This window comes from Rhamphochromis longiceps, linkage group LG23 (genome assembly GCF_057381845.1).
Source record: "Rhamphochromis longiceps isolate RC_006_pf linkage group LG23, R_longiceps_female_GT1.1, whole genome shotgun sequence".
NCBI lineage: Eukaryota > Metazoa > Chordata > Actinopteri > Cichliformes > Cichlidae > Rhamphochromis > Rhamphochromis longiceps.
In genome coordinates this window covers 638,042-653,681 of record NC_140578.1, presented here as the reverse complement: position 1 = coordinate 653,681, position 15,640 = coordinate 638,042, and the positions used below count along the sequence as shown (strand labels likewise).

The following is a 15,640-nucleotide window of genomic DNA, read 5'->3' as shown; positions in this document are numbered from 1 at the left end:
GATGAGTTGGTGAACTTAGTATATAGCACTAATGCACTGAAAGCAGCTGAAAGGTTTAATTTTGGTGCATGCATGTCCTTCATAAACTCAGACTGATGTGGTGGATTCGACTCTGCGAGTTAAGAAGCGCAGGTGACAATAACCGGAAATTCACGAGTTTTCAGTGAAAGTTACCACGTTTGATTCTATATTCGCAGATATAATCTGACACTTTTAATCCCTCAAGTTCTCTTCTTATCCACACCCACCCCTACTCTGTGGGCAGCTGATAAGTGCATTTTTCTTTTGACTCAATTTCACTGTAACTCACCTTAAACGAGGACGAGAAATTGAATGTGTCCATCGCACGCGGCGTGTCTCAGGGGGAGAGCGCGGAGGAGAGAGGGGTGGGGGGGACGAGGCTACAGAGAAAGAGGGCAGGGTAAAGTGGAAAGAGAGGGGTGGAGGGGGGATTGTCACACAGAGCGCACAGACCAACAGAGACAGACCGACCCTCAGCCAGTCCACTCACTGATGCCTCGATCCTGCGCAGGAACACAGCAGCTACGCGCCTCATCTCAGCCTTAACTCGTAAACACTCACAACATCTGGAGGAGGACCGAAAAAGCCGACGCTGCCCGCAGCTGCAGGTCTTTTTCCCTCTCTCATTCCTGCGTAACCGGGAGAAAGTGCCGCGTCCTTGAAATTAACTGTAACTTGGAAGAAAGGCAAAGTGAGAAAGAGAGAGAGTTGGCGGCGAAATAAATCTCGCTTCGAGACTTCATCACGGTAAGTGCCGACTGATGCTTCGCGATAATTCCAGTGATTACGCCTTCATTTGGTTTAATTGGTTTAATTGGCTTTTTGATTGCCATGTGTTCTGGTGTGAGGTTTTGTTGCGTGTGTTTTCCTAAAGTTAGGGAACTTGTGAGCTTACTGAGAAAAAAGCCCCCACTTTTATAACACACTCGTGGAAAGACTTGGAAAAACGGTGGGAGGCTAATTCCTGGGATAAACCGGGGTCGCATTTGCGCTCTTGGACGCGAGCAGAAAGTTCGAGGCGCTGAAAAACTGTCAGTAATTTGCAACGTTTCGTCTGTATTTTGCCAGTTTGTTCATTTAGGGGCTTTTTTTTGTTTTAAAAAAATTAAGTCGTTTTTGTCCCTCTTAAGAGTCCCAACTTTTATTTTGTTTTTGGTAAATTTCCTGAATAGTTTTGCTTCTGATGTAAGAAAAAAAAAGTGGTTGTGTGGGCCCAAACCTTTTTCCCTGTTTGAGGCCTCTCATCATTTCATATGAAGCGCACTTTTTCAAACTTCTCAATAACTAAAGCGGATCAGTCTTTTGCGCGTCAGCACAGATTACTTTTGTGCCTTAGAACAAAAAAGAATAAAAACAACAACAAAAATATTCCTAGAATTTAATTTTACCGGACACATTTGTCTTGATTTATTCTCTTTTCAAGTCTGAAAGAAGAAGGAGAAAAAAAGAATCGTCGTCTTTCCCAAATGCGTTTGCATGATTTCCCCAATTTAATCGCTTAGACTTCGCTATCAAAACGATCCTTTGCAGGCTCCAGCTACGTGTGTGTTTTATTGGCAATTTATTCCCGTCGTAATTATTTACAGGCGCAGTAGGCCTCCTCAAACCCATTTTTCTGCTGAAATTAGTCGAAACCTGTAATTGTAAAAATGCCTCACAAAAGCAGCTGGGTGTATTTCACAAAATGAAGAAATCAAGATCTTGTCGTTAAAGAGGACATCAAACAATTTCCTGTAAATTTGACAAAATGAAATAATTTCCTGTCTGCCTAACAACAGTCACTGAGAATCATTTCTTCTTGTGTCTCATCCAAACACTTTTCTCTCTCCTCTCGTTTGTCTCCTCGTCTTCTCAGAACCAGCATAAAGGAGGTGAATGGACCTCCACCGCCCCTTCAAGATGGACAGCCCCTCCTACCTACCGGCTCCACTGGCGTCCCCTGCCCTGATGGTCCTAGCTTCCACTGCAGAGTCTGGCCGAGACGCCTCTGTCCCCTGCCAAGCGCCGAGGCCCTTCGGCGTCCCCGTCTCTGTGGAGAAGGACCTCCACCTCCCCTTCCCTTCAGCCTCCTACACGTTTACCTCCATGTATCAGCGCCAGGGCCCCATGTCAGGCACCTTTTCGTCCCGAGACTTCCCGGCCTCCCTGCTCCACCTGCACCCACAGTTCACCCCACCAAACCTGGACTGCTCCACCCTGGGCATGCTCAACCACAGCGGTGTGGGCGCCTTCCGGCCTTTCTCCTCGCCTCAAGATGAGAGGGAGTCCGGGGGTTACCAGTCTGCTTTCACCCCCGCCAAGAGGCTGAAAAGCTGCTTTCCAGAGGTGGAGGGGAAGGAGTTTGACTTTGGCTCCCTCGGAGGCTCCCTCAAAGCTGGGGAGGAGTCGGGGAGGAAGCTGTTCTCCATGTCCGGCCTGCTGTCTGATGGAGAGGCTTCATCGAGCCCCGAGGAGCGCAAAGAGCACAGTGAGTGAGACGCACACGACGCGCTGTTATGTTTGCACAATTCTCCCAGCTCGTATCTAAAGAGAAAGCGCAGTCACTCATCGGGCTTCTTTAAAGTATGCAGCGTTTAACCAGCACATCAAAGGCTTTGCTCGCCCCTGACATGACAGGGCCAATGAGGGTAACATATCCTCTGCAGCTGCATCCACTAAAGGTGACAAATTGAAAGGAGCTTTTGTGAGTAAAGGCATATCTGAAAACATTTCCCCCTTCTGCACTTTAGTCGTCAGCATGTAGTCGGGCAAAGTGTTTACAGAGGCAGGCTGTGAGCGGCTTCCACACAAATAAATTGAACGCTGTCACTTATTCAGCTCAGTGATCATTAGCCACATATGACCATTAGGGCTGTTGGAAGTCAGATTTCTCTTGGTGGCTGAGGAACACAAATACATGGGAGCGTGTGGAGGGTTAACACGGGAGGAGTGAGAGTTGGAACGAATGACACCCTGTCAGAGATAACGAGGTGGCAGAGATAGAGAGGAAGGGATGGAGGAGGATACAGAAAAAGAGAGAGGGAGACGTGGCGATGCGCCTCAGCCTGAGCTTCCCTACGACAACCCTCAGCTCAATATGGCCGCCCACACCAGCCGTCTGATTTGTTGACAAATGAGTGGGAGACGTGTCAGTCAGCGTGCCGCAGAGGGAGAGACGCTCCTCATTACTCCCAGGGATAATTGCCCAACGACGCGGGGGCACAACACTCGCCTCAGAGGCAGCGGGGAGGGAGTGAAGGAGCCAGAGTCGGGGAGGCGATGCTAGGCATGATGGGAAATCAAACCCCCTCAGTGGCGGTCGCCAAAGGGGAGCGCCTGACAGATGAAAGGGACCAGGGAGGAGAGAGAGGAGAGAGCACCCAAAGGCTCAGCAGATCAGAGGGGGACACCATCGAAAATAATGACAATGAGAGGGAGCTGGGGGTGGGGGTGAGATGGAGAGGGGGCAAAGGCGGGGGGGGGGAGATACGCGCTCTCGTACATTTCACCTAAAGGAAACTTTCATCCCACACATAAAGGGCGGCAGCAGGGACGAGTCGTCTTAAGAAAAGTTTGGATTGTGCGCCGTGTGTGTGTCTCTATGCATATGTGCTCGTCTTTGTGCAAACTTGCTGATTTTGTCGTCGGCTGGTAGCTGAGTGACAGGGCCAGGGAGGCGGAGTGGCAGCGAGGAATCTCAATATGGAATTTTAATAAGGACAGGGAAAGACGAGATGCCAGCCGGCGCGCTGGTGTGAGAGGTGTGTCTGCCTGACAGTGTTTGCTCGGCGCGCTCGTGCGTGCGCGCTTACCTCCTGATTTTGGAAATCTCATTTGGGGAATGTTGACAAGGACAAAAGATGGGGTCGACTGGAACATGGGGAGCATCTCTGTGCCAAAGGAAAAATGGATTCATGCACATTGGAAGCTGCTTTTCCAGCTTTATCCAATTAGATTGCAGCTCGGGCAAACTAAGAGCCTTAATGCAATTGAGCTCCCAGCACTTTCCTAAGTCTGACATACACTTGTTCCTCTTGACTGGGTAACAGACAGTCACTTCAGGACCAAAAGTCTTAAGTGTTAAGCTTGAAATCTTCTTTGGGTGCGAGAGCGCCTGCTGCTCGCACACAGCGGCAGCAGGCGCTCTCGCGGAAGTACGAAGCTGACCATAAAATCCTACCTTTAGTTTTTTCATCAGTGCAGAGTTTTGCTTCTTTTTAAATCTTCATTTAACATTTTCGGCCCTTTGTACTGAGACCCTCTGTGGCTCCGCAGCACACCTGAATATTTAAACCGGGTCCTGTAAACATACAAAACATTTACATTGTCAGAACGCACAGTAACTAATGGCTTTTCCCTGTGTGAGCTTCCTCCTCGGTGTTTTCCATCAGCAGAAAGATCTGCAGGAGTTTTTGTCTCCAGCAGTGCGCACAGGTGACCACGCGTTTTGTTTCCTCTCATGTTTCTTTGTCAGTCCAGACAAGCAAGCGGGTACACCGTACCTCTCCCCACCTGCGTCGCCTGTCATTGCCATCGGCCACCTTTTCTGTCCATTTAGTGTCTTCCTCGTGTCAATTTCCCCTCCCAGGCTCGCCGCCGTTTTATCAGGGAAGGTCTGAGATGCACGGTGTGCACTGACAGCTGTTCAAACAGCCACGCTCGCTTTCAAAGGACAGATGTCTTCACTGGAGCGAGTCGTGCTTATTTTCCTCAGGGAGACGCTTCCCACTGCAGGACTGAGCTGAAACTAAAATGCTCCTTTACCAGAAACACGAGTTTGGGAAACCGGAGGAGTAGAGTGGCAAAAAACATGCCAGGGCCAGATGCTGCGTGTGCGTACGTGCATGTGTGTGCGTACGTGCATGTGTGTGCGTCTCACAGTGGTGGCAAAGCTAAGTGACAGCTGTGATAATGGGAGCCAGATGTTTGAGAGCACTAGTGTTGTGATGCAGCACTTAAACGGCGGATTCAGCTGCCAGAACACCTTCACCTGCAGAAATCATGCGAAGGCAAACAGAATATTAAAAACAGCAGATAACAAAACTTTTAATTGAACTTTTCTTTGGTAAATAAAAAACGTCCTTGTCAGTTGTAAATCTTTAGCACTGTTTGGTGTATTTCACAAACGGCCTCTCCAAAACGTGACTGTACTTTATACTGCATGTTTACTTGTGTCAGGTTGGAAAAAATGATGAATGAAAGCCTAAACGATCTCCTGAGCGAGTGCCGAGCCTGCACGCAAGAAGGGCCACACTCGGCCTTTGAATGAGCCGCTGGAGGCGTTACCCTCACTTGGAAGAGAAGGCTCCGAGAGTCTCACCTGCGTGAAACGACGTCCCGCGGGAAGGTATCAGCGGGGAAACATTTAAGCATGACACACTCGGAGGAGTCTCCACCAGATGCGCTCAGTGTGCAAGTGTCCTCCACGGTTGGTTACTCACGGGTTGTTGGCACGCCGTGCGGCTCGAGCAGAATCGATATTCGCCTTAGACGTGGCGCGTGGCACATGATGGTTTGAGCTCATTCCAAACGAAGCTGCTGCGAGTTTGGGTGAACATGAGTTTATTTATCATTTCTTAGGAAGTGAATTAAGGACTGCTGGTGTTGCTTCGGTCATGAAAATATGAATATTGTCAGCTTCTGCAGCCACCACGAACGCACATTTTAAAAAATGTACTTATTGTGCTTGTAACTTGTCTTACACGTTCACACCTCTGCCTCTCTCGTACTGCAGTTGTTTCTGCTGATTTGATAAGAAGGACTCACCTGCCGTGTTTTGTGTGCAGCTGTCGTTGAAGGCTGTTCATATCGAGCTGAGCTTCTCGTTGAAAGACGCAGTGTTTACATCCCCCAGCAGACCACAGGAGATCAATAGCAGCCACTCAATGCTCATGCATACACATATAGTACCTGCTATAATTCCCTATGTGTACACTCCTTATCTGGCAGACTAGCATATGGACTGCATGCATCAACAGTCACGCTAACCTTATGCGTCAGGGCAGGGTTTGTTCTTTGCTATGATTTTGTTTTTCTGTGCTGTGAGAAAAGTTCATTGCAAAAAGTGACGTTTTGTAAAAATAGGAGGCAGGAAATGAAGAACTAAAGGAAATAAGACCACATTTATTGGAAAGTACGGTGTAGAAAAAAAGTGTAGCATCATTTTCTCCCGACTGAAAATAAAAAAGGATCTGAAATGTCACCGGGCAGCTTCACACACAGAGAGGCGATGCTGAGTCTGTTTAAAGTTGCATGGTGTAAGCACTTCGTACGCTGACCACACTGCAGTCTTGTTCCTAGTTTTCGGCGCTCGGGGAGGAAGCATTACAATATTAATGGTGGCTGCGTTTGATGTGAGAGCACGTCGTGGTTGGCTGTTCCCCCTCCTGTTGTGATGGTGGTTTGTCCTCCTAATGTTCTCCCAACTAAAGGAGGCTTTCATCCTGGCAGGAGGGGAAAGTCTTCTCAGCTTTTTTTGTTCTACCTCCTTCTCTCCGTCGTATGAAGGCTGGAAGCAGGGAGCTTGTCTTGGTGTAGAAGTGCGCTGTGTGGTCCCATATATGTTTGTGCATGTGCAAATGGAGTGTGCAGCATTTGTGTGTGTGTGTAGGCGTTCTCTACACATGCCAGCGTCTTCAGGAGGCTGTGGACCACACTGCTCGTCACAGACAGACGAGACTTCTGTGGGTCTGGAAGCAGATTTTACAGTAGCAGGGGGGAGGAGGGGGTCTTTTTTTGCAGTGACCATCAGCACCTGTTAGACGGTCAACAGAACATGAGTCATAACACATCTTGTAGTTGATGCCTCTGCCTCCGTCTCCTGCCGTGATCGTCCCACACGAGCTGGTGTGGCTGCAGAGTGGAAGGCTCGAGTGTGAGACATCGAGGTAAAGAGCGCGAGTTGTAACGAGCGCGGGGCTCAGAGGTCGTTAACACAGCCTCCTCGTTGAAACGAACGCCTTCTTTCCATCTTTTCTTTGCTCCGTTTCTGCTTTTCTATACGTGCAGCTGATCGACCTGCTGCCTGTGATCTCACATCAAAGCCTTCGTACGTGTGTGTGCGCATAGGAAACGCTCGGGGTAAAGATGCTGTTTCGCTAGATTGAATCCGTGTTGGTAAGAAGTAGCACACACACACACACACACACACACACACACACACACACACACGTCCTTCGTCCTGTCCCTGGAGCTTAACAAATCAGCGAGGCAGATAGGGAGGGCATGAAGGCCAAATTCTGGGGTTAAACACATGCCGCTGAGGAGACAGACAGCAAGACCCCACCAATCCTGCATGCTTGGATAACAGCCAGCAACCAACACATATATATGATGGAAACTATACGTGTGTGTGTGTAAGCGCTTGTCTGCCAGTGACACACACAGACCTCATTACAGCATGTCAATTGTGCTTGTTGCAAGTCTCCCAGCTGTGGAGGAGCTCGACAAAAGCCAATAAGTGAAAGGCACGCCAGGCGTGGTAGTTTCACCTCCCAGATACACGACTTCCTGACATCACTCAGTGGCTCAGGGAGCAGGATTGGCACTTTTTGTTGATTAACAAGTGCGCATTTTTTGGGGTGATTCACAAAATAAAAAATGAATAAAAGGAAAATGACTTCAGGGGCCTGGAAAATGTCAGCGTATCCATATAAGAGACACCAGCAGTTTACTCCAGTGAGCAACAAATTGAGAGTTTGAACTTTTATGAATAATTGTCATTTTGCCCAGTGTGATGGTAAATTCTCCTGCTATAAAATGCAGCGTTATGCACTGTGGGACTGTTAGCGCAAAGTGGTTTATACACCACGGGCTCCTGTCTCTGCCTTCCAGTGTGGGAACTTCTTGACGGCGTTGTGTAGTGCATAAATTTCACACTCCGAGTTGGGAAACTCAAACAACTCAGCAAACAGGGAGTGATTTTACACACTGAAAGTTGGGGTGGGGGGGTTAAATAATTATATAACCACGTTCCTGCACAGGAAACGGCACAGATTACTTCCACGTGCATCCTAAAGACCCTCTGATCGATCAAGTCGCTTCCAGCGGTGCTTTACTGTTTGCCCAACTCTCTGCTATGCACCTCTGCCTGAAAGGTCAAAGTTTAGCAGGACTGACCCCTCACCCCGCTGTGTAGAGGTGTAAACACTCCCCCAGTTCTCCACAGAGAGCTGCATTGGGTCTCAGCCATAAATCACAGCTCTGATAATTGGTAGGAAAGCAGCAGTCCAGCAGTATATAACCTTTTACGTGTCGTCTCAGGTCTTTATTATGGTGCTAATGAGTGGCCGTGGAGCAGGGTTAGAGCTGCAAGCAAAAGGGGAGGAGACGAGGTTCGCCTCAGTAAAACACGGGCGACTTACACTCACGCACATAAAAATACATCAGCCCAGAAGCTCAGTGCATCATCTGTACCTCGTCTTGAGGAGATGCCAAGCTGCACACAGGGAGGAAGGATATGCGCATATTCAAACATTCCCTTACACACACATGCATATGCAAGGAAACCGGCGTGCACGCAGCGGCTGGCAGGCTCAGCAGTGTCCATTACAAACTGCCATTAGTATGGAGATTGTGCTAATTGTCCCCGCAGACCACACAGGCAGCGCTCGGCAGGCCGGCTGCGAGTCTGTGAAGCCGAGTGAGAGCAGAGACTCTTTATACGTCCTATTGTCTCGGTCACGACCCTATTAGCCCAATCACAAATCAATCGCTGAATGATTATGGGATACATGCTGTGGATTGTTTCAATGCAAATGCTGCCATCCTGAGACTCACAGAGGCTGATCTTACATAACGCTGTCAAAGCGCTTCTGTAATAATCCCGCCGACATCTGAAAAATGAGATCCGCACGCAGATGTGCAGTGCAATTGTGCCAGCTGTGAATCCCCAGGAGTTTTATTTGAACAGGTTTCAAAAGAAGGCGTAATTATATTGTTATTAGAAAAAAAAAGATTGTCGTGTAAGGAAACAGGAAGTTCAAAGTGCCAGAAATCTGTGTTTGCTTACTCGAAACATTATGAGATCCTTTCAGGATTGCCCTGAACACTAAGCAGCTCTTCTAAGTTTGCTCGTGTTAGCGCCGGGCTCCGTATAAAGTGCTTCGAGGCAGCTGCTGCTGCATTAAATAAATAAATCAGACTGATGTTGGATCATTATCACATCAGCTGAGGGTTAGAGCTGCTTCTGAGCCGACCTTGGTGCGTGTTGCCCGGTTCAGTCCAGTCTCCTGATCAGTCATGTGGAGGAGAGTGAACTGTGAGCGGCGCCTGCGTGACCTCGCGGAGTGACAACACAGCGGAGAAGATCTACACCCGCTGGCGCTGCCACCGGCCTCTTTGTTCTCCTGTGTTTGCTGACGGGGGGCTCACACGGCGCTGCGCTCACCACGGCTACACGGCAGTGAGTGTAAATGACACACACACTGAGATGTGTGTTTGCAGACACATTTCTTACCAGTCGCACACAAAAACAGCAAAAGCCTTTCCAGCTTGTCCCCTCTGCTCAGAGCCTTGTATTAAAGCTCACTATATCTTTTTCCTAACAAGGCATCTAATTCGGGAGAGGCGCCCGTCTGTGCCGGGGTGCCTCACACTGCAGGCTGAGCTGTTGCGCCCTTTTGCCACAAAAGAAAACAGCAGCGTTATATACGGCTCACCTTTGTTTGCACTGTAATGGCTGATTGATGCAACGACTCACCTCTAAGGCAGTTGTTCTCACTTTGCTTGTTTGTCCTGTTGTAATTTGTCTCTTGTTTTCTTACTTCTACATGGACTGAAATGTAAAACTTTATTTTCACCTATAAAAGCGTGAACGCTAAAACAAGAACGACGAACATCAGCAAGTGCTTTCCTTCCTTGAAGAATACGTCGTCCTCGTGGATTTCTGTAGAATTTGGCGCTTTGTACACGATGAGTTATCACGATCAGCGCTTAAAAACCTCGCCTTTGTGTCTGCGGGTCACTGAAGAGAAGCTGCTCAATCATCTGTATCTTTCCAGCATTTGAAGATAAAACCATCGTCATCTGCTGTAATTGTTTGCTCCTCCAGGCAGACACAATAACATCCTCAGGAAGTGTGACTAACCCAAACACAGGTGTATCACACACCAGGTGCTCGTGGTGCTCTCGTACCAGCAGCAGTCGCGCGGCGTTTCTGACAGTATCAGATCTTATCTCGAGGAGAGAGATGAGAGCGATAGGTCTTATCTGCAGCGATGCTCACGGACGAAGCCAAAGTAGGATGCTGTCCGCTCACACTGCTTTCAGGCCCGATGTGGGGTCCTTTTTTCCGGCTACACATTGCCTGGAAAAAACAAACCATTCAGACTTTGTTTGAAGTGTGCTACTAGTTAAGTCTCTCTAGAGTGCTGTTGCCTGATGGGTGAGGTTTCCACTGCTCACCTGCGCTGCACAAAGTGCATGTGGGACAGGTGTGTGATGGGAAAACAGGTGGGAGCGAGTTGGGCAGCGTATGCGCTTGTTTGTGTCAAAATGACTTGGCTAAAGCAACAATCCAGTGTAAAAAGACGGCACAGTAACAGCTGTGGATCAGACTGATCAGGCTTTTTTCTTGGCAAACGCTGGCATGCACGACTGCAGTCGTTTCAGAATGAAAACAGATTCTTTGAAACAGCATCTGCAGGGTTTTTGTTGGTTTTGAGCAAACTGTGCGATTTCCTCACGTTCAGGAGTTTTTAGTATTAATCACCTCAAAGACAGTAAGTTATTATTTCTCTGACTGTTGTTACTAAATGTGCGATCATTTCCTCTCTGGCTAACCAGATGAATTCTGTTCTTTCTTTATGAGCTCATCTTTCTCCTTTTAATCGGAGCATATTTTAATTGCCCCTTTTTTCCTGCCAGTCTTCATGCTGTATGTTTCCACTTTTAAACAAATGAAGCGAGTACAGGAAACAAACAGAAAAATCACAAGAAAAATGCTTGAATTCAGTTAGTTCAGGTAATTTAAGAGCAGCCTTCTTAAGGCTGATTGATGAAGAGTGATGATGATGATAATGATGCTGATCCATGCGATCAGTTTTATAAAAAATGCTTCCTTCTCAGCCGGTCTGATTCCTTCTCAGAGAGCAGTGTTTTAAAGAAGCTGTAGAAGCAAAATCTTCATTTTTTCTCCTTTTTGTCCAATCAGTCGTAACAGCAGAGCTCATGTTATCTCTGTTTTTATTATACTCCAACAGCTTCTCTGTAGCCTCTCAGCACCGTCTGTGGACCTCGTCTGCGTTTCCACAGCGTGCTTCATGCAACAGTTCAAATCGAGTTAATCTTTCTTTCCTGTTTTAAATAAGAGTGGCAGGCTTTGCTCCTGTCGAGTTTTGGTGCGTTACAAACACTAAAATTCTGGCCTTACGTTTGTTTAATGAGGCAAAGCTACGGTGCGTGCGTCTGCGTGTCACACCTGTCAACCACGCTCGTCTCCGGACCGGAGAACCGGACGAGGAGACGAGGTAATAAAGTAAAAGAAAAGTCCGCGGTGTCAGTGTCAGTGTCCTGCTGCACTAATTAAACTGTGAGTGTGAGACACACACACACACACACAGTGTTTGTCTCGATCTGTTTAGAAAAGTCGAGTCCTTGCAAGCAACAGAGCGATCCCCTCATTTTCTCCTTATTAAGCACTAATTGAGAGAACGAGTGAGAAGGGAAATGAAAATGAGACGTGATGAGGACGCCACGGAATAATAGGAGAGCGAGCGAGCATTAATGTGTATTAATCAGCGGTCTGGGTAATAGCGATCTGTATTTTTGGAGTGATGTGTCTGTTAGCGTCTCTTTCTGTCATCCTGCCTCTTTCTCATAAACACCTGTGCTAAAGAAACACTGCAGAACTCATTGATCCATTGATTGAACATTAATGATTGTTTGCTACATAAAAGAAATATTGCATTAACCAGATCAGAGGAGTTGCAGTTGCTAACGTGCAGGAAACCTTTGCTACTGCTGGAAGGCTTTTCTGACAATTTGCTGGTGTTTCCCGACTTTCAGAGGCCAGCTCAAACACCTGCTTATTCCACCCTTACTTTAGAGGAGAGTGGTGGCCACTGTGTCGTAGATATCGTCATCGAATTGTCATATTTCTCTTCTCCCTCCTGGCAAAAATACATTTAAGTTAAACTTTGAAAACTGCAGAGGGAGATTGGTTGCCTTTAGAGTCTTGAGAGAGCTTCAGGTTTTGACAGAGTGAGACAGAGCCGGATATCTGTGTGTTTCAGGCTGTCTTGTGAGTGCAGGTTGTCGCCATCAGAATGACTGACAGACCGCCGGTGAACGGCGCTGTCGCTGTCCGTTGTCACTGGCTTCCTGATCCAAAGTGACGGCATGACTTTGACAGACAGCGCTCAGCAAAAGCATGCCAGAGTCGAGAGCTGACACTTTGTGGCCCGCAGCTTTAGCCCTTTTCTTGTAAGCTGATTTCATTGCTGTGCAGCTGGTTTGGGTTTTTCCCTGTAATGGTTGTTTCAGGAATAAGGTGTTCAGAGTAACTAATACAAAGAAGTTACATCAAGTCAGGACCACTTTGAAAATGTACAAAGGAAAGTTTGACCTGATTTGAAGTTTGGCTGATCCAGTGACCCAAACAGACGCTCAGTTACCAAATTACACTGCGTTTGATCCTCACGTGAACAAAGAACCACATCACAGCTCTTTAAAAAGCGTAAAATAGTACCAGTAAGTCTGAGCAAATGTCCTGCACATATTTAAGTCTTAATGGCTCATTAAAATATTAAAGTCTCAGCTTAAAAAAGTCTGTTTTTATAGTGTGAAAAGATCGGGGGGGGGGGGGGGGGGGGGGTTTATACCTGACTGTCCCCCGACTTCCTCTAAACCTCAATATTTACTGAAACTCGGTTTTCTCTTAACCTTAAGTGAACCTTAACTTTGTCGCATCATGTAACTCATTTTAAACAGGGACAAATGTGCACGCTCAGTACCAACTCGGTTTTACAGTCTTACAGTTTCACACAGTTTTACGCAGTTTTACAGTTTTACACAGTTTTACACAGTTTCACACAGTTTTACACAGTTTTACAGTTTTACACAGTTTTACACAGTTTTACACAGTTTTACAGTTTTACACAGTTTTACAGTTTCACACAGTTTTACAGTTTTACACAGTTTTACAGTTTCACACAGTGTTACACAGTGTTACACAGTTTTACACAGTTTTACAGTTTTACACAGTTTTACAGTTTTACACAGTTTTACAGTTTCACACAGTTTTACAGTTTTACACAGTTTTACAGTTTCACACAGTGTTACACAGTGTTACACAGTTTTACACAGTTTTACAGTTTCACACAGTTTTACAGTTTTACACAGTTTTACAGTTTCACACAGTGTTACACAGTGTTACACAGTTTTACACAGTTTTACAGTTTTACACAGTTTTACAGTTTCACACAGTGTTACACAGTGTTACACAGTTTTACACAGTTTTACAGTTTCACACAGTTTTACAGTTTTACACAGTTTTACAGTTTCACACAGTGTTACACAGTGTTACACAGTGTTACACAGTTTTACACAGTTTTACACAGTTTTACAGTTTTACACAGTTTTACAGTTTCACACAGTTTTACAGTTTTACACAGTTTTACAGTTTCACACAGTGTTACACAGTGTTACACAGTTTTACACAGTTTCACACAGTTTTACACAGTTTTACAGTTTTACACAGTTTTACACAGTTTTACACAGTTTTACAGTTTTACACAGTTTTACAGTTTCACACAGTTTTACACAGTTTTACAGTTTTACACAGTTTTACACAGTTTTACACAGTTTTACAGTTTTACACAGTTTTACAGTTTTACACAGTGTTACACAGTTTTACACAGTTTCACACAGTTTTACAGTTTTACACAGTTTTACAGTTTCACACAGTTTTACAGTTTTACACAGTTTTACAGTTTCACACAGTGTTACACAGTGTTACACAGTTTTACACAGTTTTACACAGTTTTACGCAGTTTTACGCAGTTTTACACAGTTTTACGCTGTTTTACAGTTTTACACAGTTTTACAGTTTTACACAGTTTTACGCAGTTTTACAGTTTTACACAGTTTTACAGTTTCACACAGTTTTACGCAGTTTTACAGTTTTACACAGTTTTACAGTTTCACACAGTTTTACACAGTTTTACACAGTTTTACAGTTTCACACAGTTTTACGCAGTTTTACAGTTTTACACAGTTTTACAGTTTCACACAGTTTTGCGCAGTTTTTAACACCCAGTTTGACTCCAAAGTTAAAAACAGGATTTTCTCTTGAACTTCTTACAGGGATTTAAGTACATGCAAACATCCTGACCTGTGGACTACAGCTGATTTCACAAACCTGTTTAAATAAAACCCTAAAACAACTACTAACGTGTGTTTTAGGACAACAAAGTACACGACTTTACTGGCTTTGTTATCAGTGATTGCAGTCACCATCTTTCCCCGTGCTCACTGGCGTGCTTCTTCTTCTTCAGCGTATCAGGATAGACAACAGCACACTTGTAGACACGCTGCCTGCGTCAGCAGCAGCTGAAGTTTTGCATTGAGTGTGTTGCTATATCAGTGAACTGGAAACAGTAACACATTTCATGTTGGACTTGAAAGACTTTTGGTCCAGAAGTCCTGAAAATAGATTCAGGGTCAGGTTATGTAAACGAAGCTGGTCTGTAAAGACAGCGAGGAGCCCACGTTTCTAATCTAAAGCCACAAGATTTAATTACATTTGGTCTTGATTAAGATTAAAGCCTGTATTTTCACACACACCCAAGGACAGCTTCCACTTCCTCGCTCCAATCTGGAGTCACTATCAAAGATCATTGAGCCATGCATCTCAATGAGGGGCAGATTGATTGGTCGGAGCGGAGCGGAGGCAGGGTTCGATCTTTGCCCCGAGGTCCTGAGAAAGGAAATATGGTCACAGGGACGCAGTCGCACAGCTAGCCGGTCCACTCTCCATCAATGAGATGATTGGACACATGTATGCTGGGCCACACCCGCAGCTGATGGAACAATTGTGACTAATGGAGAAGATGAGAGAGAGAAAGAGCGAGAGGGGGAGGCGGGGGAGTCTGTGCGCTGATTGACCCGTGGTCAGAGAGGTTATGTCCATTGATCTGCAGAGCAGGAGGGAAGGGTTTTGGCCTGAGGTGCTTCAGAATGAGTCTATTTGGGGTTCAGGATTGGCGTCCATTCCCACCAGGAGCTTTTTCATCATCTGACTCTCTGCAACTTACAGCTGCTGTCTGCTGTTGTTGGCGTTATGCACATTGCACTACAAAGGCCAAAGGCCAATCAATGCGCTACAAGAGGTTGATACAGATCTTATTAGTCAATGAATGATCATTAGCGGTCTAACGAGGCATTGATTTGCGCAGGGGCCAAAGGTCGCCGTGGTTGTGGCGAGTGTCTTTAATACATTAAACACAATTGATTGCAGAGTAGGAGGGATATTTTGAAGGATGCTGGAATTAGATTGGACAGTGAGAAATCTGAGGTCAAGCCAGGAGAGGAAGCGTAGGTGCCTTCCAAGCCGCCGAATGCAGTTAGGATTGAGCACCAGGCCGAGCAGCACATTTGTCTCACAGGTATTACCGCTGCAGCCACTCTGCAATTAATAAAA

The 15,640-nt window shown here is 46.2% G+C and overlaps 1 protein-coding gene across 3 annotated transcripts in view; it reads left to right on the top strand.

Annotated features, from left to right (window-relative positions):
• Positions 1-483: 483 nt before the first annotated feature.
• Positions 484-15,640, top strand: part of rnf220b (ring finger protein 220b) — a 28,015-nt gene continuing 12,858 nt past the window's right edge. For all 3 annotated transcript variants that reach the window (XM_085399263.1, XM_085399262.1, XM_085399261.1), the window contains exons 1-2: positions 484-768; positions 1,877-2,488. In XM_085399263.1, the coding sequence (XP_085255389.1) occupies positions 1,897-2,488 (592 nt within the window). In that variant the 5' untranslated portion in view covers positions 484-768; positions 1,877-1,896. The remainder of the gene's footprint in view (positions 769-1,876; positions 2,489-15,640) is intronic.